This window comes from Danio rerio, chromosome 2 (genome assembly GCF_052040795.2).
Source record: "Danio rerio strain M-AB ecotype USA chromosome 2, GRCz13ab, whole genome shotgun sequence".
Classification (NCBI taxonomy): domain Eukaryota; kingdom Metazoa; phylum Chordata; class Actinopteri; order Cypriniformes; family Danionidae; genus Danio; species Danio rerio.
Window position 1 is genome coordinate 34,870,874 of NC_141022.1, and position 26,355 is coordinate 34,897,228.

Sequence of the window (26,355 nt, forward strand, 5' to 3'; positions counted from 1 at the left end):
ACCCCTTTAAATGTTATAATTTACTCAAAGTCTGTTTATAACCTACCACTAGCTGGGCATTATATGAAACCCTAATGAAATGAAATATATATTTTTAATATGAAGCATCTGCCAGTTGGGGGCGGCAAACCATTAGTCGTAGATTTAATTCATAAAAAAAAACAGCTCTTATGAAATTCAAAATGTTATTTGCAGACATGTTATTGGAAAAATAACTCTCTTGCTTGTTTATTGAATAAATAGATCCCAATTTAAGGCATTAAAACAGCAACTAATGCAGACATTTTTTCTTCAGTTTTGAGACATTGTTGAAATTTAAAGGCCACATTTGCTTTTCCTCAAAGAAAATCTCATGAGCTTCACATGTAAAACAAACATGGCTTTTTAAAATTGAAAACATCTCATTTTGATGTGACATCTCTCCGTTATGGATGTGACAGATGTGAAATTGCCACTTGTGTGACTTTGGTAAATCAAATAGAATAGTTTGAAAACATTGACAAATACGTTTTTGAGTATTTCTAAACTTCTGTAAGATACTTGCTTACACAAAAAACTTAGAAGTGTTTTTTTCATGGCAAGGTTGACGGTTGCATTGAATATCTTTTAATTATTTACCAATAGCATCCAATGAATCAGAAGTTTTACACATTCAGAAAAATAAGGTTGATACTATTGTATTGATTCTCCAATTTTAGCCTAAAACACTAAGAATAAAAAATGCAGTTTTATTGAACTGACGTGTGTGTGTGCATATATGCACATTTTAAATCTGGCAGCAACCATGGTTCAACCAATGATTTGAGTTTTGGGGCAGGACTATTTACAGTATTTATTTATTTTATTTTTGCAATTTCATTTGCTGATAAAGAGCATTTACAAACTTTTCCGCCTACTTCATTGTCCATAATGTGACACATTTCAGATGGACACAGAAAAAGTGTTAAGAGTAAAAACAAAAGCGTGATTTTTATTTGCACATTTTAGGAGCAATGTAAAGGTCTACATGCTTTTGTAGATTGAGACAGACAGCACTTAAGATATTCAATTTCCTGTTTATTAATAAACAATCATTTGTGTCAATACAAAGACCACAATCATGTAAATCAACTCTCGAGCCATATTATGTGTACTTTGCTCATGCAAAGTTATTGCAAATGAACACTGTTGATGTTTTAGGTTCTGTATTTCCATATTAATAATATATACAACGTGATCATTTTTAGCCAACCATATGCATGTATTTATGATTTTCAGAATGTTTATTGAAATATGTACAATCCTGTATGTATGATTTTTTTTTTTTACTTTTATCTTCATAAAGTTAAAAGACACACAAATATACTGACAAAAATAGGTACAATACTTGTTTCATTACAACAGCATGGTAAATGTTTTGTTTTCACTTTTGTTGAAACTGTTAATCAGAAGATGGCAATATCATATCCTCAATGCATCTGAAACAATATCTTTTATTTACATTTGATACCTGTATGTTTCCTGAGTACTCTATGCATTAGTTTGTGGCAACACTATAGCTTGAAAATTGTTTCTATGCATTTGTATATACCTCATAAATGCCTTTGTAGATATTGGATTAATGAATCAGTACAGATACTGCTGCACTGTAATATAGATGTTCTTTCTGTATTCAGTTGATCTGACTGTATATTGTTGTTATTGAAATGCTCTCCTAAACCAATAATGCACACATCACATTTATCAGTTGGTGATTTTCGGAATCGTTCCCACACAAAATCCCCTATTCTGTATTCATTATGGATTAGTCATAGAATATGAATATATAAAGAACTTTTGGAGTGTTCATTTACAGTATAAATATAACATTTGCACAAGTCTCTCCAAATGCTAACTCTGTCAGCTTTCAAGTGTCAGCTGACCTTACATCCACAATTTTTTGGCACAAAAAAAGTTGACATTGTTTCCTTCCTTAAAACTTTTTGCATTGTGAGTGTTAATCCAGTCAATGCAAATATACCATAGTGTAAAAACTGAAGGTTATTAGAGACATTTATTTTTGAACTTTAACATTTAATAACAAAGTCTGATGTTCAAAAGCTTTTGGAGAAAATAATTAAAACCAGCAATTGTAGTATGATATGATTAGTCAGTTGCACCATTGTGTAGTCAGATTTTATTATTATTTATTTGATCATAATGACTTTTAAACTAATTAAAGGGGATCCATTATGCAAAAATCACCTTTATAAGGGGTTTAAACAGTTGTGTGGCGACTGTGTGAATATAACCCGTTTCTAATGGTGAAAAATAACTTTAATTTTTCTAATCACACTTCAAAAAGTTCTACACAAATACTTTGATTGACATTCTCCCTTTGTACATGAAGTGGAAAGCCCCGCCTATTAATGATGATGTCTCCCTCATTAGCGTAAGAAGTTAGTCCTGTTTTTGAATCTGCCACTATGCTGACACGAAGGCATTTGTAGCTCTGCACTCTTTTGAAAAGAGGGCTAGGAGCACAATCTCATTTCAATTTAAAGCAACAGTCACCAAAATAGCACAGTTAGGATCAAAGCCTAGAAGGGGCAGTAATAAATCATTATTGGTGAGGTATTTTGGGTAAAACTTCACATACACGCTCTAGAGACATCAGAGACTTATTTTAAATCTTGTAAAGAGGGGCATAATAGGTCCCTCTTTAAATGACAACTGATTTATATGGCTACGTTCCTTTTCTAACCAAATCAATTATTTATTTGGCAAGTAGCCATGTAAAAGAAGTAGGGAGCCGATATCACAAAATAAACTTGATGATCCCTGCCATTGTTTATTTTATGATACTGGCCAGATGACTACATGTACAGGTCTATTCTGCAACCTCAAGCAATGATTTGTTATCTTTATCTGAATAAGCAGACTCTGCGTTATTATACATGGGATTTTCAAATGTAGGCAGGAAGCGATGTTGTGACCTTCTGTAGTAAACATAGGCTAGAGCTCCAAGTATGGCAATCACTGCAATAGTCAAGAATACAGCCAATCCAGTTTTAACCCTATGAGGTTTAATATCTGTGGAAAAAAAATGAAAGATGAAATTAATTAGAGAAAGAAATCTAGTGTAAAAACTGCAATACAATCATCACTGCAGCTTTATCATAATACTTAAGTTGTTATAAGTCTTAGATACAGTGCGGTGGAAGCGTATCAGATTTTTCAAATGTATTTGATCAACCCAAATAAAAGTTAGAAATAAATAATCATGTTACCTTGATGTGGGGACTTAATAGTTGGGCTCATCACTGTGGGAAATAGAAAGAAAAATTAGGCTTTTTATAAGAAACAGGTTGTGTATGATTATACAAAGCATAACCTTGGAAGTATAGATAAAAGATCCTTGTATTTGTGAATTTAGAATTTTTGCAGTTGCAAGATATTAAATCAGAAATTTAAACGTGGAACTTCAAAACGTATTGTCAATTGTAGCACAGCCTATTCATTTGTATATACAATATGTGAAATAATATTGTCATTTTAGCTATGAACTCATAATCAGTAAAAAAAGGTTACCATTTCTGTCAGTTGTGAGATGTGTACCAAGAAGAATATAGGACTATAAAATATAAATGTAATGAAAACAATTATAATTTTATATTTTTATAAAAAATATAATTACTTATGATTTGTGTCCTCTCCAAATTACAATTTTATCTCTCAGATAAAAAAGCAGCATCATGAGATATACAGGAGTCAACATTTGAAGTGGATAAGAAAAGTTTTTCAAAACTTTTCCTGAAACGAGAATGTATGTTGTTCAATAGTTTTAGGACAACCTTGATTTAACTGAAGTTTATTTATAAACTAATTTCGAGAGGATCACATACTTATGATTGCTTGCAGCTGGCCCCAAATCATTCAATTTATGATTCACCAATCAGATGATTCCTAAGCCACTATAAATACCATTAGTTCCATATAACAGCCATCTTTGTTATGAAGAATCTCCACTTCTATGGAACAAAATCAATGGCAAAAGTATTGAAGTAAAAAGCTTGTTGAATAGAACAAATTAAAAAATATTTCACCGATTTAACAAGTTCTTGCATTATAATGACTTGAATTTCAGGGTTTGTATTTTGACGTCCTGAAATTTAACATATCTGGTTATTTAAGCTGTGAATATTTTAACAAAAATATTTCAAACACGTGTTCGTACTTGTGATTCAATAATTCATATTCAATTTCCAGATTTCACTTACAAAATATTCAATACCCTTTTAAAATATAACATATAATATTCAAGTCTTTTTTCAGCTCATTTTATTTCAGTTCAAATATTCACTTCCATAAATTCATTGGCTCAAATTCGACTGTTGAAATGTAACATTACAAATTGCATTCAAAAAAAGATTTTTCCTGCTTTGTTTAAACTGCTTATTTAAAAATCTGTTTTATGTTTAATCCACTTAAATTTGTAAAAACAATGAAGTTCCTGTAATTGATCTGACAACATGAAGGAATTGTGTATAACTCAGCATTTTTTACACTGTGTATACTGAATTGGGAGGGGGAGAGAATGTAGGTCACTTATTATTATTATTATTATTATTATTATTATTATTATTATTATTATTATATTGTGTGTTCTGTGTTTACTACACTAACTAAGCTTTTTCATTTAAAGAGGATATTAAAATTTTCTACCACTACTGGCAAGACTACAATATACATTTGAGCATTTGTTATATAAGGGAGTCATACAAACAAAATGTCATATTTACTGAACCTGCATTTTTCACAGCATACTTATATTTTAAATGTATTATAGGTTATATTTAATTGCCATGTTTCCTTTTTAATAGAAAACATATATTGGCTTAAAAACATTAAATAAACCATTATTTACAAATATACTTATAATGAAAAGTAATAATGAAATAATTTAATGAAAAGAAATAATGTAATGAAAACTGAAAAGACAAATTCACCCCATAAGGACAGTCTTTTATTTAGTCTTTTATTTAGTCTTTTATGTTACTTGAAAGTCACTTCAAAGATTTAACTTACTGTAGTTTTTCAAACATTAGTTACTGACTGTACAGTGCTCGGCATAAATGGGGTGTCCATTTTGATAATGAATATTTGTTTTATCCATTTCTCAGTGAATATAGGCAATGTATTTTGGTGCATTTAAACAAAAAACATTTATTAAACAGATATATTTATTAAAATTAAATTTTAGTCACCAAATATATTTAAAAAATTAAAAGATAATACAATAAATTCAAGAAAAATCAAAATGAGATATTTTTGCTTCTCTTGATTTTTTTTTCCTCTTTTTTTTTAATTTGTAATATTTTTCTATAACATAAATTAAGGTGTACTAGATTTTGGATCGTAAGTAATGTTTTCAGATAAACTCCAGATTTGGCTTTAGTACTGATTAATCTAATGTATATGCACAAATATAATATTGCATAGCTTCCTATTAAAAATATGAATTTAAAAGATAGATGTATGAGGGGTGTACTTATATATGCTGAGCACTGTATGAGACCACCACTTCTAGTATATGAAAGATGCTGGAGTTAAAATGCATACTGTACCTTTGGCGGTTTTGCAGATGAACGGTAAAACTGTGTAATCACAGTGGCGTTTTTTCCAATTTTTAGACGTGGCAGAGATAAATGCGCAGTCAGGATTATAAGAAAATTCTTCATAGTCACCATCGGTCTCAGTTAGTGCCCAGTTAGTGTAATCTACCACACTGTTGTCTGCCCATAACCAGTGTCCTGTGTAGTTAAATAACCAGGGTGAGTTCAGATGTTACAAAGCTTTAAAAATTAACCAATTATTAGTGTGAAAAAAAAATCCGTATGCAAGTAGCAATATTTGATGAATATTACATTGTTATCTACCTTTATGGTTGTGTAACAATCCAATCCAAAATTCTTTATAACTTTCAAGGAGCAAGAGGTTGCTTTCTATAAACTTCTCCTCCGCTTCATCTCTGATGCTGGCAAGAGAAGCTCCTGATGAGGGGGAAAAAAACATTACAGATTTGTTCTTTGCATCTGTTGGTGCAATCTGCTTTTAAAATCAACTAATTGTCCTTACCCCATGTCATACAAAGTCTTGCTGCTCTGCTCCATGATTTCATTTCTGTCACAAAAGCATAGCAGCTGTCTCTGAAAGGTATCCACCTCAGGGGACTGTAATTTTCTTGCTTTGGACAGTGTCCGGGCTGCTGTGCTGGAAGGGTTGGCGGAATGTCTGTGGGGAGGGTCATGTGAATTCTATTATTTGTAATATAATTATATATTGTTATTATACATTATCTGATAAAGCTGATGAAAATGGTAAGCAATGGACTACTGTAATAGTTTTCACCAATTTCACCTTTTCTCTAAGTACTTATTTACCTACAAAATCTGAACACTGCATGAAGTCAGGTTTACAATTTTCTTTTTATAATTCAGAAAAATTTACGAATCGTACCAGAAAAATATTACTTTCTTGAATAAGAAAGTTATCCATTTGTATTTACAGTAGATATCTTAGGCTGGCATATTTTTGTTCAGCTTAAAAGGTCCCCAATATGTATGTTTAAAGCAAAGAAAGGCATCGTTCAGAGTGTGTTCATACACAATTGACACAATTTGTTTTGCCTGGTATGTTTGGTACTGACCAAAACAGCATAATAAGACACAGCTGGTGCTGGTTTTCTTAGCCTTTACATTGTCAGTATTTAATGATTTACAAGATACATTTAAATATATTTTACATTTAACGATACAAAAAATTATATATTTTTTGCAAATATGGGTTGACTTCCTTTCTTTGTGACAAGATGTGAAACTCACTCTCAGTTTGTAACTTATCTTACCCGTTGTTTGCTCACAGACACTGTAGAAGGTTTCATTGCATAGAGACGTTTTCCATTCTCCATTTATTTTCATGTGTGCACAAGGTTTGTTGGGCCTAGGTTCAGCTATCGCCCATTTCTCCATGGTCATTGGCCATTTATTCACCCACAGAAAATATCCATTTGACTGTGAATTAATGAAAATATTTAATGTGTAGGTTATGATTAGTCATCAGTATAGCTCAGGTAAAAAATTTAGAGAAAACCTCAATAAGAACATGTTTTCAGTATAAAAAAACGGGTCCCACTTTATATGAAATGTCCTTAACTAATATGTACTTACATCAAAAAATAAATACAATGTACTTGATGTGTTCATAATATATTACAAAACACTTCTGATGCTCTTGAGGTGGCATAAAGGTAGGGTTAGGGACAGGTTTTGTGATCTGGGCAGGTTTAAGGGTGGGATAAGGTGTAAAAGATTGACCACCAGTGTAATTACAAATGTAATTACAGAAATTAATTACAAATGCAAGTATTTCATCAAGCATAAGTACAATGCAAAACATGTATTTACACAACAAGTACATTGTATTGAATTATTAATTTCAGTGTAAGTACATGTTACACTGAAAAAAAGTGTTGCATGCAGAACTGTTGCAAACAATTTATTTGTGTTGAATTTAAACAAACAAATTAAGTTTAATAATGTTCAACTAAATTTGTTTGTTTAAATTCAGCCCAAATAAATTGTTTACAATCACTTAACATAAAAAAATTGAGTAAATCCAAGGAGTCATCTTTGATAAATTTTTTTCAGTGTAGTTAAGGCCACTTAATATAAAGTGGGATCTGAATATTTGATAACCTTAGTAATCATTAACTTAGATTGTGTGGCCTGTGCATTCTACCAAACATCTCCTTTTGTGTTCTACAGTTTAAAGTTTCTCAAGAGGGTGACCTTTCTTTTTTTAGAAGAATTATTCCTATAAACTGATTTACTCCATTTTCTTTATTGCAGTACCTGTTCACTGTTGAGACCAATCCACATAGGCTGCTTGAGTCTGAAGACCTGCAACTCAATGTAAGCTTGTGATATCAAGTCCCGAATACTGGCCAGATGACCCCCTTCTGCCTTACAGCGACGATTTGCCTCAATCCACGTTAGGTTTTCTTGAATCACTTTGAAAGATGAATTTCCAAGCTTGACAAAGGTTTTAGGAATCTCAGTTGGCACTGAGGGGATACCTGGATCTGAACATGTAAAAGAAAAAGTGATTTTAGCATGATAAGATGAATGTTAAAAGTCTGCAAGAGATTTCTCTACAAGACTGCAGGTTTAGCCAAACTTACCAACATCACGACTGCAAATGAAGCCATTAGTAGAATTACAGTCGTCTGCCACCCACTTGCTAAAGTGAGATCCTGAACTCCTGCCCATAAAAACACATTCCTGTTTAGGAAAAACAAAAACAAAAAACAATATAAGACTTTATTGCAAAAAAGCCCCAAAACAATTGTTTTTAGACAAATCATCAGTTTTTCACAGTACCGGCTCGTCCGAAAAGTATTTTGTCCAGTAGTATGAACGTGACTGTAAGAAAAAGTAATTATGTTCAGTCTACAAGTTAAATTCATTAAGCTGAAAATGTTCAAAAATGATAAAAATATGCCCATACTAAGGAATGAGGTTCCCCTTCAGCCCACTCTGTGAATGAAACTTTACTCCCATCTGTCCACTTGAACCTTCCATTTGCCAGATTGCTGAATCCAATCCAAAAGTTAGTGGATTTATCTCGAATCATTGTGCTTAAAAATGCTGCAAAAGATGGATGAATATAATGAAAGGTAAAACAAATCTAAGGAAAAGAGGGGGGAGGAAGTGACTAAAAACCAGGGTTAATTATTAGACTAATCCTGGGTATTCATAACCCTTGGTTAATTTCCTTATTTGCATATTTGTTGTGTTTTCTTATACAGTTCAGCAATTTGCGTCCTTATATATTTCCAGCTGTACTATTAAAGGGAAATTTCACCAAGAAAATTCTGTCACCATTTATTCATCCTCCCCTTGTTCCAAACGTGTTTCAGTTTCTTTTTGCTGTTGAACAGTAAAGGAGGTGTTTTGAAGAATGTTGGTAAAATGATAGCCGTTAAACTCCATAGTATCTTTTTCATTCTGGATGTAAATTCCAACTGGTTTCCAACATTTTTTTTTCTGTTTCTTTTGTGTTCAACAGAGAAAAGAAAGTTGAACCACTTAATAATAATTTTAAGTGAACTTTCCCTTTAAGTTGTATCCTGGCTTATCAGGCTAAATATAATGTAAATCATCTTTATAATTCTGTTTCAACTTTCACAAGAAAGAGTTTACTCTAGAAAATATTAAAAATAATAAACAATTTTCTCATGCAGGAAATGGCATATTAACACATCTCATTTATTTTGATGGATACTGCAAAATGGATTGCAAGGCTGTTATAGGATTATTTATGAAAGGCACTTGTAATCCTAGCTCATTATGCTTTCCTAAATGATATAGGCACAGACATTCCCTGTCCCAAGCTCAGTCTCTTCGGTATGGTTCGTTTGTTGGTTAATGACAACCAAAGGGGAATATTAATAACAGAACTGTGATTGGTCATATCACTTGTCTTACTGCATATGCAGCATTCAATCAGATATTTGACCTTTTTCCTTACAAACAAACACTGATACATACAATATTTGGTGATCTTGTGACTATATAATATATGAATGTGAAGCAAATTACTTGCTAAACATCTAACCTTTGTAATACAGCATTGTTTTACACCTATACGATTTTAGGCACTGCACTGGGGAGCAGGTTTTCACAACCTCTTGGGTTCTAAGTTTGCTTCTAAAATTCAATCTTTTCTTTGAGTTTTAGAATCTTAAATTCAAAAAAAAAAATTGTCATAGTGTCACATTTTCAATCTCAATAAACTGAATCCTAATATTATTTAGTAAATCGACACATTGACCTTGCTTTGGGCTGTAATGAAATGTCATCGAATTGAACAAAGACAAAACTCTTACTTTGCTGGAATTTGCTCATAATAGCTGTCAGATCTCCACCATGTTCTCTGCAGTATTCTCTTGCTTCGCTCCATTTTTTCATTTCCCCCCTCACATTGTAGCACTGTAACAAGTTATATAAAGATTACTATTGCTTTTCTAAAACAATAGTGATAAAACACTAGACAAACACTGCATCTGTTATAGCAGTCAACAACAGAGCTTATTTGAATTTTGTCATGAAACATTTATTTGATGGAGCTTCAGTGCTCAACACATACAAGTAGACGCCTCACAAATCTATTTTAAATTCATATTTTCAATAGGAAGCTATACAGTATTATATTTGTGCATATACATTAAATAAGTCAGTACTGAAGCCAAATCTGGAAGTTATCTAATAAAATAACTTACAATAATGGTCCAAAAACTAGCACACCCAAATTTATATGTTATAGAAAAATAATAAATACAAATTCAAAAAAGAGGAAAAATCAAGAGAAGCAAAACTATTGAAAAATAAAGTTTTTAAATTTTGTAGGTTGTAATTTATTTTGCAACATTTTACTCAGTATCTTTCAATTTCTAAATATGTTTGGTGATTAAAATATTATTTTAATAAATATATCTGTTTAATAAATCTGTTTTGTTTAAATATTCACTGAGAAATGAATAAAAATATTCTTCTTCAAAATGGGTCTACTTAAATATGCTGAGCACTGTATAAATCATATCCATCCCTCTAAACCTTTAATGAGACTGAAGAGAGCAAACCTAAAAACAACTGCACGTGTTAAGTTGCTTGTATTAGTATTTTTACGTTCTTGTTTTTAAAAATGTGTATAATTACCTTTCCCTCGAACTGTGTCCACTCAGGCGCACAGCCTCCTTTTGGTGGCTGTGTAGGGGCCACAGTAGCATTAACTGGGGGAGCCTCACTTCGCTTGCAAAAATAATTATATTCATCACCACAGTTGACGGTTTCCCAGAGTCCTGCAACAGTCAAATTGTTCTCATGACTTTTTGTATATTTAACAAATAAACAAATCTCCTGCACCATGAGTGATTTGTACGTTGTACACATCAAAAAAAAAAATTCTCAGCATTTTTCCACATCACAAACAAATTAATAAAACATGCTGCATTTTCTCACAACACAAAAACTATGGAACACGACGAAAATATTTCAAGGGGACCCAAAATGTGATGGATGCCGCTGTGCCATGATTGTGCTCAGTGAAGTTGATCTTTGTAAGGTGAGTTTTTTTTTTTTTTTGATAATTTTAATATACCGATACCCATGTATTTATGATAATAACCATAACTTGAATAGCCAGGTCTGTCACATTTTAGGGTTCCCTTAAAACATTTCCGTTGTGTTGTGAGAAAATGCAGCGTGTTTTTGTAAAATGTTTGCATTATGAGAAAATGCAGTGCTTTTTATTAATTTGCGTTATTAAAGTGCATGTTTTCTTAAATTGCACCACGTTGGCCTCTCTGTCACCGTAGATTTGACCATACACAACAGCTTAAAACAGTCCTCCAAACCAAATACATTTTTAGTTTTCATTTCTAATCTCTTAGATCAGACATACCTTGAGATATGGTCATCTTTGCGCACCTTTCCTCACTGTTTTTAAAGGCAGGTTGATTTGCTTCCCAAGCTTGAAACACAACAGGAGACCCATCCATCCACCTTTATATATATAAAAAAAAAATGTATTTGTCCTTCAAAAAAAGAACACATAGGTGCTGTTTGCCTTCATTAAACTTACTGGAAAGATCCATCCAGATCAACCGTCAAGCCAATGAGAAAATCGTTGTACAACTCTTTAGACTGCAACACACAGAAAAAACAAAAACACTGCAGTGAGACATGTTTCTGAAAAGTCAGTAAATAGCATGCATATAGGATCTATTCAATATAGTATTGCGTAATGTGCTCTGCATTACCTTATGCCAGAGGAACAGTCGCTCCTCCTCATCGTTGATGACTACAAGATCGCCATGATTTCTTTTACAGAACGCCCGTGCTTCATGCATAGACATCGCTGAGTACTCGGACCCATAATACTGGCTACCTCTGAATTCAATCCAGCCATCCTCTGTTACATTATAAACTTAAACATAAAAGAAAAAACTCAGTTTTAAAGCTACCTTGTAAAAATAAAATAATTAAAAAAAAAAAGTTAAATCCAGATCATGCTGAAGAAAGTGGAATGCTTACCTGGTTCTGTAATATTCACCTCAACTGGAGTCTTTCCTAAAGAGAGGGCGTAGTTGGTTTATTATCATGTATTAAACAAAAATGAAAAAAATTTAGTTTGAAGACTGAGACCTTTCTCCATTTACCTTTGTGGATCTGACAGTACCAGTCCTTCTTGTCTTTACAGTTCACGTCATTCCACATCCCATCATCGTCCCACAGCGACACTCTCATTTCAACACAATTTTCCATGTTGTTTAGGTTGTTTGGTTCATCGCTGGCCCAGCTTTGATAGGACGACTAAAAGAAAGTATATTTTGAAAATGTGATTATGCTATTTAAAAAAAAAAACTTAATGAATTTGATTGTTTTCTTTATTGTGAACTCACCGAAGAGCCGTCACTCCAAACGTAACCCACAGAGGGATCATACATTCTGTAACCAATCCAAGATGGATACCCTCTACAAAAAAAAAACCTTTTTAAAAAACTTTTGTATTCATCTGTTTCTGTCCTGAGATTTTTCTTCAAATCCACCATATACTGTACATGACCTTCAGTGGTGCAAAGTAATGGCAGTTAATATAAAACACAAAAAGTTAGTCTCTCTCTAATAACTGCATTAACAGTGTCTTAAGCCTGAAATTGCAGGTTTGGGGTCAAATAATAAAAAGTTAGACCTATAAACAATGTTTTATGGGAAAATAATCTGACAAATGTCTTAAAATAAATCCTCTGAAAAGTGTCTTTGAATGTGGTTGGAGAATAAGCAGAATAACTGTTAAAAGGCTTTGTAAGTTAAGATTTTGATAAAATTTTCAGTAAATACGAACAATATATGTATATATACACTCCCTGACAAAAGTTATGTCGTCTATCCAAGTTTTAGAAACAACAAATAATAACTTGACTTCTAGTTGATCATAAGGCATCAGAAGTGGCTTAAATGAAAGGCAAAGGTCTCTAGATTGTGCTTATTTTACCAGAACAAAATATGATCATGCCTTGATGATCTTTAATGCTTTAATTAGGACTGTAAGGTCTGACTTTGCTTAGACAAAAGTCTTGTCACTTAACAGAAATAATGTACAGTATAGAATATAAATTCTTGGTGCAGTGGAAAAGAATTAATATTGTGTATGACTCCCTTGAGCTTGGAGAACTGCATCCATACATTTCTGCACTTACTTAAATAACTTATTACAAAAGTCATCTGGAATGGCAAAGTAAGCGTTCTTGCAGGACTCATAGTGTTCATCAAAATTCTTTGGATTCATCTTCAATGCCTCCTCCATCTTACCCCAGACATGCTCAATAATGTTGATCTCTGGTGATTGGGCTGGCCAATCCTGGAGCACCTTGACCTTCTTTGCCTTCAGGAACTTTGATGTGGAGGCTGAAGTATGAGAAGGAGTGCTACCCTGCTGATGAATTTGCCCTCTCCTTTGGTTTGTAATGTAATGGGCAGCACAAATGTCTTGATACCTCAGGCTGTTTATGTTCCCATCCACTCTGCAGATCTCTCGCATGCCCTCTTACTGAACGTAACCTCAAATATTTCCTTCACCAAACTTGACAGATTTCTGTGAGAATCCTGGGTCTAAGCGGGTTCCAATAGGTCTTCTGCAGTATTTGTGATGAGAATGCAGTTCAACAGATGATCCATTGGAAAAAATCTACCTTCTGCCACTTCTTGATCAACTAGAAGTCAATTTATTATTTGTTGCTCTTACAACCGAGATCGACGACAAGACTTTTGTCAGGTAGTGTATGAATACAATATATACTGCTGGATTTGAACAAATAATATTTTTATTCATCAACGCATGTGATCACCCAATATATGGATGATAAGTATAATAATACATTTAATTCAAATAGGGTATTGCAAATAAAAAAAAATATAAAATCCAACAAATGTAAGAAAAATAAATATGGTTCAGAAATTCATTAGCTGGGTATTTTTCATTATGCAAAAGGAGTAATCTGTATTACCCTCCTTGTTTCCAGGGAATATCAGATTCATGATGGATGCTCAGGAGGTCACCACCGAGTTCTCTGCAGTAGTCCAGGGCTTGATCCCATGTTTTCATTTGCAGTGAAGGTACATTGAAATGCTGCAAAAAAAGGGAAGGGAGTTGTCATGAAAAGTTCTATGATGTTTTATGTGTTAAAGTAACAAATTTATCTCAAATCCATTTTACCTTGACACAGAGGTCTCTTGTCCCAATTGAAGTCCATTCTGTGGGACAGTCCAGGGAAGGGGTGGTTGGCGGGGCTGCGGTTGTTACTAGAGCATCAGCTCTTTGCTTGCAGATGTATTTTTCCTTATTTGAACAGCTAAGCACATCCCAAAGCCCAGCAACTATTCCAGTCGTCATTGCAACACAGCCTTGTTTTCTTCCTAAAAGTGTTTTTTTATATAGTAAAATTTGACAATGTAAAATTCCATCTTCCATTAATTTATAAGAATCCTCTTCAATCTATTGTCATAATGTTTTTAACATAATACCTGGCATCCCAGAGTTGAAGTGAGTGAATGGGACTTGCTTAGTGTTGGTCCACTCAAAAGTGTGTACGTCCTTCTGATTAGACAGTCCAATCCAGAAGTACTTCTCTGGTCGTGCTCCTACTAGATTAACCAGGAATGCATTTTCTACTCTAATGGTTGCAAATGAAAAGATTATGTATTAGAAAAATTGTTTTATTACTAAATTTGATATAGGTTTTGCTTACACTTCATTTTGATGGTTCTGTGTTTTGACTTTGCAAATATACAAACTACAAAGGTAATTACAAAGCTAATTGTAGCAACTAGTAATTCTATTTGGAGGACCATCAAGTGTTGGCAGATATTGTGAAGACCATTTACTAATGCTCTAATGACAGATAGTTTAGACACTGTGTTATGAATAATTTTGGTCTGTTATATCACAAGAGGAAGACATATTTCCATTAACACCTGATATTTTAATCCATGTCTTGTCCACTTTTAACCACTTTCTTGATTTTTTTGAGGGAAGGGCCTATGGGCTTTTTTTTTTTAGAAACCAATATTGATGATTACTTATTAAAAACAGGGTGGAAATGAGCAGCATGTCTTTTGAATAATCCAATAATTTATCAGACCAAAAAAAAAAAATTATATATATATATAAAATCAGACTTGATTATCATCTTGATAATATCAGACTTGAGTCTAATATGTACAAAATGTCAGATGTATGTCGGGAAAACAACTGATTAGTTTGGGCTAAAACATCTTGGACAGTAAAAGAAACAGACTGTACTTGTAGTGAGACAATATTTTTCTGAAGCAGCAAAGTGTAAAATGTACATATAACAATATCACTAGTTTTATTTAGATTTCCATATGTCAATTAAAGTGTAAAAGTTGAATGGTAAATGGGTCCAATTCATGTTCAGTAATACTGTATGCAATTGACCAATTAATTGATCAGTATTGGTATTTCGCTCATTTTTTTTGTTAAAATCATTCTCAAAAAGTCCTATCAATCCTGCATCCCTACTTTCATGCAGTTGAATGCTAATGAAGACGACAGAAAATGATATTAAGAGCAGCAGTTTTTATTTCTACTCTGATAACCACAAAACTACACTGAACTGAACTGAGTGTTCGTGTTAGAACCTGTGCCGGACCGGCTGGGATTATTTCACCTTAAATTTCACCTTTAAGACAAACTTACAATTTCAGACAGAAAAGTCTAAATCCCTTGTGGCTAGTGTGCTAAAACAACACACCCCAATGAAGTGTAAGTATTAAGTCAGTAGGGAGTAATTGGTCCTCTGTGCTTATTTAAATGCATTAAAGTACATTAACATTTACACTATGAAAACAATCTAGTTGTATTTTCTTATTTTAATACCAGGCATATACAGCTGTGGTTTCAATTTAGTTACAATTTAGTTCAAAAGAGACCATCAAAATTAAGTGTCAGCAAAGGTTTTAGTGAGTGTGATATAAATTCAGTATCAGATGTATGACTGAATGCCTGCAAGTGAACAAATGATCTGACCTGGATGAAACATCTACAAGTCGAGACTCTGCTTTTTCACACGTCTGTTTTGCCTCTTCGAAGGTCTTTGTCTCGGATCCTGCCATGTAACAATAGTACCCATACCTGATCCAGCCCTTTTAATAAAAGATAGTAAATACAGAATATTTAATCGCCTGATGTAAAAAAAAAAAAAAAAAAAAAAAAGAAAACTAAATGAAAGACTTTATTGACCCTTCCGCAGGAGTGTGATTGACAGTTGATCTAACACCGATGTTGCAGACATTTTGTCCAGTAGAATTAATATTGTTGAAGTAAAATGAAAAATTGTGAAATTTCCAAATTTACCCCAGACTGACTGGGTAATATGCAAACATTTTCTATGGTTAAAAGAAAAGCCACCTATAAGTCTGCTTTTAAAATTAAAAGCTCTTAAACTGTTACAGTATCTTATGATTTATTTACTATAACTTCACTTTTGAAGTCATTTTACATCCTGAACATATCATTTGTATGGATATTTCAGTCCTTTTTCAACATGTCAATTTTCCTTGACTAATTGACAGTGGAGGTGACATGGCTGGTAGACACCTAGCAAAAAGTGCAAATTTGCAGAGAGTTTAATGTACAAATTTGGACCATTTTCTTAATGTACAATTACATACCTTTTTGCATCCTGGATTTGTGACAACCGTGTCATTATTTGAGGCTTTAGTGCTGGTCTTTCTCTTACAGATGAAGCCATATTTTTTTTCACAAACATCATCAGCCCACTTTCCCTCCTAAACAAGAGACCATCATTATGTTTGTTTCATGCCTGTAGTAAAAACTATACAACTGCAACTTAAAGGAATAGTTCACCCCCAAAAAAATTATTCTGCCATCATTTATCAAATTTTCACTTGTTCCTAAACTATTTGAGTTTCCTTTTTATATAAGGGAAAATATTGCTAACTGCTTGTACACAGTGAGTTACTATAAGAGTCAACCAGCATTCTTCAGTTTTGGTCCAACCGTTTTGAATTGTTTTCCAGTGCTTATGGAACCAATATCCAACCTGACTACAATTTGGCTACTTTTGGATATTGTAAAATATTGGACACCTTTTCGTTAACTCTACAGCAAGCCTTGATGGTTGGCATTATTACAGCTTAAATGGTGATCTTACTTAATTGGAAATCTCCAAAAGCTCCCTATTCTAAGAAATGGTTGAACGAGTTGCTTTTGCCTTGGAACCACTATGTCTTGAAACTTTACAGAAAAAAACTGAAACCACATGGGGACCTTAAAACCAGCTTCAGTCATGTTTATGCTGTGAAACACTATCAAAATGTGCACTGTTAATCATATTAGACTTTTGTTTTCAATATAACGATTTTAAAACTTTTAATTTAGGAAGTTGTTGGCTCTGCATAGGGTATGATTAATTAGAAATCGAGTGTACATAGTTTAACGTTAATAAATGCAGTCTTGAATTCACAAACAGTCTGCAAGAACCAGAGAACAGATGTAACACAGTGATCAAAAGTAGTATTTAGTCACGCTCATGTAAAAGTAATATTTAGCTCGTTTAGTTTTGCCTTCATTCATTTTTGATTTTAGTCTTAACATAAAGCCCGAGTCTTCTATGTTTTTTAAACATAATAGTTTAACTAATTTCTTATAACTACTTTTTTGTCTTTGCCATGGTGACAGTCAGTGCATATTATTTTACTAGTTATGCTGCAAGATAGTTGTATACAGACAAAGTCCCTTTAAGTATTGTACAGTGTTTGATTCAGATTAAAGTGTAATTTAAAGACTTATGTTGGGAAAGTTGGAATAATTAATCAGGTTGTCGTATAACTGGTTTGTTGTGTAGACAATCAAAAAATGCACAGAAATTATTTCTTAAGTAGGCTAATAATACTGACCTTAAATAGTTTTTTTAAAAATTTTTTTAATTAAAAGCTGATTTTATTCAAGAAATAAACTATGAGAAATAAGACTTGTTATGACGCCAGAAGAATTTTTGTTTTATTGGAAATACTGTAAAAAATTACTTGGTTTGTTAAAGATCACTTGGAAAATTAATTAAATAATTAATTCATTAATTGGAAAACATTATTTAAAATTAACGAGAGAGCAAAAAATGACTTCAACTGTACCTGTTAAAGTTTACAGGTGCAAAATGTACATATACATATACAATACAAAGTTACTTGTCAAATAAATTAACATGGAAGAAAATTTTAATTTAAAAGACTGCAGTGATTCATGAAAAAAAATGACTTTGAATAATTGTTTAAGTAGTTTGTGATGTATGTTAAAGTGTGCCCCCTAAAAGTAGAAGTGACCCCTGCTCTAGTCAAACACCACCCCTGCTTAATACTCCTGGGATTTTAGCATTTTAAGTTTGTAAATCTTCAACTTTATCTCTAACCTATATATTTATAACACTGGTTTAGTAAAAATGTAAGTATTGCCATCTCTTGTTTATATGTTTATGCTACTGTACATATGTTAAGTGTATGTTTATACAGTATATATATATATATATTTGGTAACAATCCCTCCTTTTTATGGGGTGGGGGGGTTATAATGTACTATTTTTCTTATTATTATTGGTATTTTACTGTTTTGTTAAATATTTAATAAATGTTAACTAAAACAAGATATTACAAAAAAACAGCATTCTTCAAAATATCTTCTTTTGTGTTCAACTGAAGAAAGAAACTCATACGTTTAGAAACCACATGAGTGAGAGTAAATGATGATGAGATAATTTTAATTTTTGGGTAAACTATCCCTTTAAGATGACTTCCCAAATAATGTCTTACCTCCCCTCTCATTAACACGCAGTCTTCCGCATGCTGAGCACTGTGAGTCGGCTCGCCAACCTCCCATGAGGCAAACGGGACGCTAGACTGGTCACTCCATTCAAACAACATCTGTGTTTTACGGTCATTGAAACCAATCCACAGCTGATCAGTCTTTGCTGAGAACAGTGATGTAGATGATTGACCAATAGCCCTCATGTTTATCTTTCTACAACTGCATTGTCATCTATGTATTTCAGCTAAAAGCGAATCATCAAAACTTACAGTATCCAAGCTGTGTGATGGCAAAGCTTTGCTCTTCTGTGCTGAGAATACTTAGCAGGTCTCCTCCTTCCCGCAGACAGATGTCCCGTGCCTCCAGCCATGTTTGCTTAGTGCGGTGTAGAAGATAACAGTTGCCAGAATGTGGAATCCAGGGGCTTTGGCAAAATCCAGTCGTCACTTCTATCCAAAAAGACAAACACGTCACCAACATTGGTAATGCTTCCATTATTCTTTACAGCAGAAATGTATTCACGCTTGAGTCCATCCCGAGAAATGCTATTATTCTTATCAAACTTGTATTGTGTATTGTGTACTTTTGAGGTAATGTCTTAGAGGTCTGAGGAGGTTCTCGAGGTTATCTGTGAGTTGATTTAGCACACAATTTAACAGACTGATTCAGAAACCTACGTTTTAAAAAAAAACAATTCACTAAAAGAGCCAACCTATAAAAGTCATTTATAAAAATCACACAATACAAATCAAGCTACAGAATATTTTTTTTATTATTATTATTAACCAATATCGATCACTTATTAAAAACAGGACGGAAATGAGCTGCATGTCTTTTGAGTAGTCCTATGATTTTCTCAGAGCAAAATTAAAATGAAATAAAAATAAATAAATAAGCACAAAATATCAGACTTTTCTACATCGGACAATCTTTTTTTTATATTTATATATTTGTATGATCTTTGTATGCCCCTATTGACAGTTAGTGGTGTTATTTGAAGAAAAATCATACAACTTTGTACAGATGACAGTGAATTGCTGCTGTATGGATTAGAAAAGAGGATGGGAAGTCTACCTGGTGGAACAGTAGGAACAGAATGACCTCGTTGGCAGATGTATCCACGTTTTTCAGAGCAAGCATCATTTGACCATTCTGAATTATAGCCATTTTTCAAGACGCCACAATTGTAGCCTGGTTGTGAGCTTGGGAATCCTTCAACAAAAACAAAAATGGTCATGATTAATATGCTCTGATTTTGTAGGGTTGTTATATGATGTGATTATGACTGTCTTTTATTCATGCTACGTTTACATTTCTTTTCTTTTTTTTGTGTGTGAATCAAGCAAGTGTTGTTGGCATTATGCTCTTTTACCACATGAATTTAATAAATTCTTTGTACAACAACAACAACAACAAAAAAAAAAAACAGTCTTACCACTGAGCCATTTCAAATAGCGTAAAGGCTGTCCATTGCTCCACTGCCATCCACTGGACACATCTAACTTGTTCAGTCCTATCCATAGTGAGCCTTGTGACTTCTGAAACATTCCTAAATGACAAGCAGAATACGATTGTGTAAGGTTTTTGCATTTTGGGTATTTTAAGATATCCATTAGTAGTAGTAAATGAAATTGAGCACATTTCTACACCTGTAAGAGTTCACTTCAAAAATGTGTTAACTCTTTCAGCCTCGTTCCAAACTTATAGGACTTTTGTTTATCTTCAGAACACAAATTAAGATATTTTTTATAAATCCTAGGGATTTCTATCTCATTGATAGTCTGTTCATCAAAAATGCAACGAGTTAAATGTATAAGAGAGACCCTTGAGGTAATCTGTGAGTTAATGTACACTGTAAAAAATGCTGGGCTCCACACAATCGATTTGTGTTGGGAATTAAGATAGAATTAATATAGCTAATTAGTTTTTACAAATTTAAGTCGATTGAACATAAAACATTTAAATTGTTCCAAAAATCTCCCAAGAGTTGAGTTGTTTCAGCTCATTTTAAATACAAGCTTGAAGTAGTAGCAAACATATTTTATTTGAGTGTAGTAAAGAATTCATCAGACTGACTCAGACACAAATTTTTTTAATAAATCGGATGGACTTCTATCTTTTCATTGAAAGTCTGTTCATCACAAATATCTATATCCAAAAACATTCATAAATAGACTGTGAAAAATCTATTGATCAAGTTGTTTAATCTTAGTTTTCTAAACAATTCGTTGAAAACGTTTCGATGAAGAGGTTTCAGGGTTGCATATGTGTTTCTTTTATGGAATTAAAACAGCTTGAGGGTGAGCAAATAATTTTCAGATGAAATTTCAAGGAAAATATTTATTCCTTGAAGCACGTTTGGTGTCTATTTCAAAGTTAAACTATACCTTGAAGTACTGTAAAATATTATTTAACTACATGTGCATACTGTATGGTTAGGTTTAGGATTTGCAATTATGAAGTTAGTGTAATTAAGTGTAATTTACTGTTGGTGTTATTATAATTGCGCATGGATTATGTGTAACAGCATCCTGTAAGGACACAACTAAACATTTAACACATGTAGAACTTTTCCATTGAACAATTTATACTTTTTTTTTCAAATATTCACAAAATCTTACTGGATGGTTTTATATGTAGAGAAAAAAAATATGTAATGTTCGCTATTATATCTTTATTCTATCATTTAGGACAGGGGTTCCCAAACTTTTTAGCCCGCGACCCCCAAAATGACAATGCCAGTGGCTCGTGACCCTCAATATTCTCTGAGGTGGTGGTTATAAATACAGAAACCTTGTATGCAATGATGCGCACAAACACACCAGTAGACCTAAGTCTATTCTTTGTTTTTTTTTATGTATGTCAGTGCTGTAAATGGGCTAGAAAGTTTAACCTGGTGTTACAAAATCAGCTGCATTTGACAGTATTGCTGTGTCTTTAGTATAATGTAATTACCAGAGAAGTCGCAATCCAATAGAACTAGTAACTATAAGCTACTATAGTAACTATACAGTTTATAGTAACTATAAACGACTATTTTTTTCTCTTCAGTAGGTTATTGATAAAATACTGTAAGTCTTAAGGTTTAATAAAAATTAATTGATTTTTGAAAACCACCAGGCGACCCCCCTTCATTGTCCCGCGACCCCTCGGGGGGTCCCGACCCCCACTTTGAGAACCTCTGATTTAGGAAGTGTTGACTTTTCATGTTCATTTGATAACTAATAGATTGGCACTGCAAAACACTGTGGAACATTTATTTTTAAGAGAATATTTTGATAATTGCGCATACCTGCTATGAAGGATTGTTCGTGAGGTTCAGATATGCTCAGCAATTCAGCGCCTTGCTGCTGACAGCTCTTTCTAGCCTGGTACCATGTCAGAGTTGACCTATCATTCAGCTGGTAGTAGACGTTTGTTAGAGGATGTTTTGTCCAGTATTTACCTGCAAAAACATAACTACACATCAGTGTGTGCAAGCCGGTGTTTTATGACCAGAATAGATTATAAGTATTAGTTCAGTCTGTTGTGATGGTCACATTATTAGTCTAAGTCCAGGTAACACTTGAAACATTAAATGCAAGAGAAGGAAACCTACTATCACGTGTTGGACAGTATCCCCACTGCTCATATAAACTGTAGTCAGTCTTGGTTGCGCACCACAGACGCTGGTCCGGTTCATCAACTGTGGTACAATCTGCATACCACTTTTTCTCATACAAAAAAGGAAACTTGCATGTCTGCCCAAATCCATTTCCATCAATGCTGTAGATTTCTGTGAAGGAAAAGTTAACTGCTTTCATTTCTTGCTTCTTTTTTCATTTATCATTGCTAAATGCCAAAAATATTAACCCTTGTGCAATCTCACACACATTTTAGCAATTTTTCCATTTCATTTTATTTTTGTGATCATTTTGGCTGTGTTAAAGGTGTCGTGTGTAAGTTCACTCTTCTAAATCATAAAAGTACCATAATTTGCTTGCAGATATTTAAGAAACATGGTAAATGAACATGCATGTTTATCTAAAAAACAATGCCAAATGCCAATGGTTTTGGTTTTGGTTTATGGTTTCAGTATCCATGTTTAACCACAAATAGTTTAGGTCCCACTTTATTTTGATGGTCGTTTTGTTGAATTTAAGTTACATTGCATCTACATGCCAACTAATTCTCATTAGATTATAATTAGAGTGTTTGGTTTGGGGTTAGTGTAAGTTGACATGTACTTGCTAAGTTTCTTATAGTATAATATTAAGCAGACAATCTACTAATACTCAATTGGACAATCAAAATATAGTGTTTCCATAGTTTAATCCAAGTTTATATGATTTTATATTCATATAAATAATGTTCATCTTAATGATAAAAAGGTCAACACCAATAGTTTGATCACTACAGCTAGTGTAAAACTCATTTTCCACTGCAGTCGATAACAGATGAAGGATAATATAGTTCCAGTATCATCTTAACCGTAGACCAATGTTGTAGGACTAATATAGGTCTAATGCAGACAAATTAGGAACCAGCTTAGTAATTGAAATTTTTAAGATTTCTGACAGACGTGTGTTGTTTATTTCAACAGTAGTTTTGGAAACAAAGCCATTGTGACATCATAACCTCCTTGAAAAAAGAACTCCGTCATGTTTATAAATGTGACATAGTTCCTAATGTGAATCCAATATTTGTAAAATTCATTATATAAACAAATGGAAAATTGCTTTTTAAATATATTATAATCATCATATTTTTAAACAGGACTGAATATTTTGGGAATGAAATCTTGAATATGAATTATTGAATTTATAAGTTTGAAAACTTGTTTAAATTATTTTTAAGTTGCAATATTCACAGCTTAAATAAACAGCTATGGACTCAAAAATACAAATCCTGACAATTCAAGTCATTAAAATGCAAGCACTTGCTATTTTTCCAGTACTTTTGGCATTGATTTTGTTCCATATTATTCTCTTAAACAAAACATTTGGTAATTGTTTGCTTCACATGTCAATCAGACAGGATCTTGATAGACAGCCATTGAAAGCTGAGATCAATGATGCCACAACTGAACAGTCAGTATAAACAACGACTGATGACATGCAGTGATTTGTTTTTCCTAAATTAATTTTACTGTGCATGGGGTCTTTTACTTTGTTCCAGTTGTATAAACACAGACAATATGTAGACTGTCGCTGCATCTGAATATATAATAGACAAAAAAAAAAAAACTGTGAACAAAGTAATGTGCATGAGTTCATAGCATTCATGAAACAAAATAAAAGAAAATTCCCAAATGATTTTTATCTGATGGGCACTATATTGTCTCATGAGTGAGGATTTGTAAACGACAGTGATGTAACTGGTGTCACGGGTCACACATAATAGTGACATCAAGAACTAGTCTGAGCAATTTGCAGTTAAGAATAATTGGTTCTACTTTACTAAATGACACAAAAGTTTATTTATGTAAGTGAGATTAGCAAAATAAGGAAAACTGTGACATGTCATAATTAAAAATCTTCATATGGTGCACTACAAAAATAACAGGAGCTGTAGAAGCTGCTGCAGCAAAATCCAGGCTTGCATGAACCCTGTTGAAAGCAGAAACTACAGGCTGTCTTTGAGGCTGGAGGTGAAAGCATTGATAATTTAAATGTTTTCCTCCTAACAGTTATTTTTGATTGATTTTAATCTGTTAATTAATCATGATAAAAATATACATTTGTTCAGACATCGTTTACTGCAAAGAACTGTTCTTGTCTTATTTTATTACCATTTTCAAAATGGAATAACAGAAAAAGGGCTGTTGAACTATTAGGAAAAAATAATTCAATGAACCAGATGGAATTATTCCTCTTTACTGTGGTTACCACACCTAAAAGCATTGTTCAAATGTTGGATTTCAAGACATTTGTCTGGTTTTTGTCCTCAAAAATGGACTGTGTGTAAGACTACTTTCTAATCTCAAACAATGCTTTAGTTTTGTTTAGATTTTTGACTGTTGTTGGCTGTGAAGTCATTTAAAATGTCTGAAATCATTCAACTGCAAGTCTCTTTGGACAAACGCATCTGCAAAATGACTAAATGTGAACATAACATAGTGATATGGAACTTGAAACTACTTTCACTAGCTGTGTGGTTCCCTGGAAATAATCTAACACCATCAGCCATTAAGAATCAAGCAATGTTTTGTCATGAAATGTTTTGAATTATGAATTATAATTAATATTCCAAATTATTTATTGGTTTGACCGTGTATAATATGTAGAAAGCCCATTTATTGTATTTTTAGTTGTTCAGAAGTGAGTAAAATGGCACTTAGGCGAAAAGTATTCTATTAGCGACAATGCACACTTAAAGCAAGCCTGACTAATGGAAACAAATAAAGGGATGCAGCTAATCTAAATAACTGGCAAATGACTGCGGTATCCATTTAGGACTCAAAATTTGATACAAACAGTAAGGCACATACCTTCATAAGGCCGAGAGCAAATGCTGTCCTGTGTGCCATGAATTGTCCATTTGCTTCTGATTCCAGTCTTATTAGAAATCTCAGGTAAACCCCTAAAATCTACAGCCAGGAACAGAGTCTCATTCTTTAGTCCAAGCAATGTGTTCCCATGGCATTCCCACTTCTGCAGAGCATTGTCATCGTTGCACTTTAAGGGCTGCAGAGTTTTGCCCACCGTTTTACTTCCCACTCCAAGACACGTCTTTGTGAAAGTGTTCAAAATGCGGTTACTTGAAGTCCAGCGGAACTTTTGTTGGGCACTGTGTGGGTCACAGGTGACAAGCCTGTTCAAAGTGCTAGTCAAGCATTTATTAGAGTCCACATTGTATAATAAAAAGCTGTCTCCTGCAAAAGAAATAAAGAATAATGATAGGTTGCAGTAGCTATTCAGATTCTATTCAGCACAGTTATAAAAGGGAAACAAACTGTTAAAATATGCAGCAATTCATGCTGTTTGCAGTGGCAAAAATGAAAATATTATTATTGTCATAGGGTTTTAAGCTTAAATAAAGTAAAAGAAAACACACCTGATTGTGCAAAGCAGTTTGACAGCTCCAATACAAGCAAAACGACCACGGTAATTATTTTCATCTTGATTCTAAATGTAATCCTAAATGCAAAGTGCTGCTCTTTTATGCATTATCCTCTGCCTTTTGGCTGAGCTTCTGCAGACTCATGTTTGCTCATGCTACCCTGCTCCTTAAATGGGTCCGAATTACATCCTGTCACATGTCTGCTTCATCAGAACTGTTGAAACACAAATGTCGCAGGGCTTCTTCGGAAAAGGCGATGGAGCTTTCTCAATTATTAAAATAATTTGTCAGCATAATTCTGCAAGTTCTCGCTTGGAGGTTAGTTTTGCTGGTGGTTATTTGAGGAACATATTCTAGATCCTTTAGATGCTTTACAGTAATAATTCGTCACAG

At 33.1% G+C, this 26,355-nt stretch overlaps 2 protein-coding genes across 6 annotated transcripts in view; one reads left to right on the top strand and one right to left on the bottom strand.

The window, feature by feature from the left end:
- Positions 1-26,355, top strand: part of si:ch211-106h4.4 — a 92,815-nt gene that overhangs the window by 631 nt on the left and 65,829 nt on the right. For 2 of the 4 annotated variants that reach the window (XM_087240998.1, XM_087240999.1), the window contains exons 2-5: positions 7,869-7,931; positions 13,671-13,854; positions 14,102-14,195; positions 19,267-19,403. The gene's annotated coding sequence lies outside the window, so the exon portion shown is untranslated. The remainder of the gene's footprint in view (positions 1-7,868; positions 7,932-13,670; positions 13,855-14,101; positions 14,196-19,266; positions 19,404-26,355) is intronic. The other 2 variants (XM_087240996.1, XM_087240997.1) reach the window with 1 other exon arrangement.
- Positions 868-26,131, bottom strand: mrc1b (mannose receptor, C type 1b). 2 transcript variants are annotated; one of them, NM_001423726.1, is made up of 31 exons: positions 25,957-26,131; positions 25,391-25,774; positions 22,520-22,696; positions 22,214-22,366; positions 20,357-20,470; positions 19,996-20,133; positions 19,191-19,370; positions 18,927-19,084; positions 16,773-16,889; positions 16,129-16,244; positions 14,604-14,752; positions 14,296-14,495; positions 14,087-14,208; positions 12,482-12,554; positions 12,239-12,392; positions 12,114-12,149; positions 11,840-12,006; positions 11,662-11,723; positions 11,482-11,582; positions 10,737-10,879; positions 9,908-10,010; positions 8,527-8,666; positions 8,400-8,441; positions 8,201-8,300; positions 7,872-8,101; positions 6,866-7,031; positions 6,097-6,252; positions 5,898-6,011; positions 5,586-5,771; positions 3,249-3,281; positions 868-3,051 (listed from the first exon to the last, which is right to left on the bottom strand). In NM_001423726.1, exons 1-31 carry the CDS (start codon positions 26,018-26,020, stop codon positions 2,849-2,851), a joined length of 4,281 nt encoding a protein of 1,426 aa, NP_001410655.1. In that variant the 5' UTR covers positions 26,021-26,131; the 3' UTR covers positions 868-2,848. The 2 variants fall into 2 exon arrangements, with proteins under 2 accessions (NP_001410655.1, XP_087095745.1); XM_087239619.1 differs by having other exon boundaries at positions 1,036-3,051; positions 19,191-19,367; positions 25,957-26,106.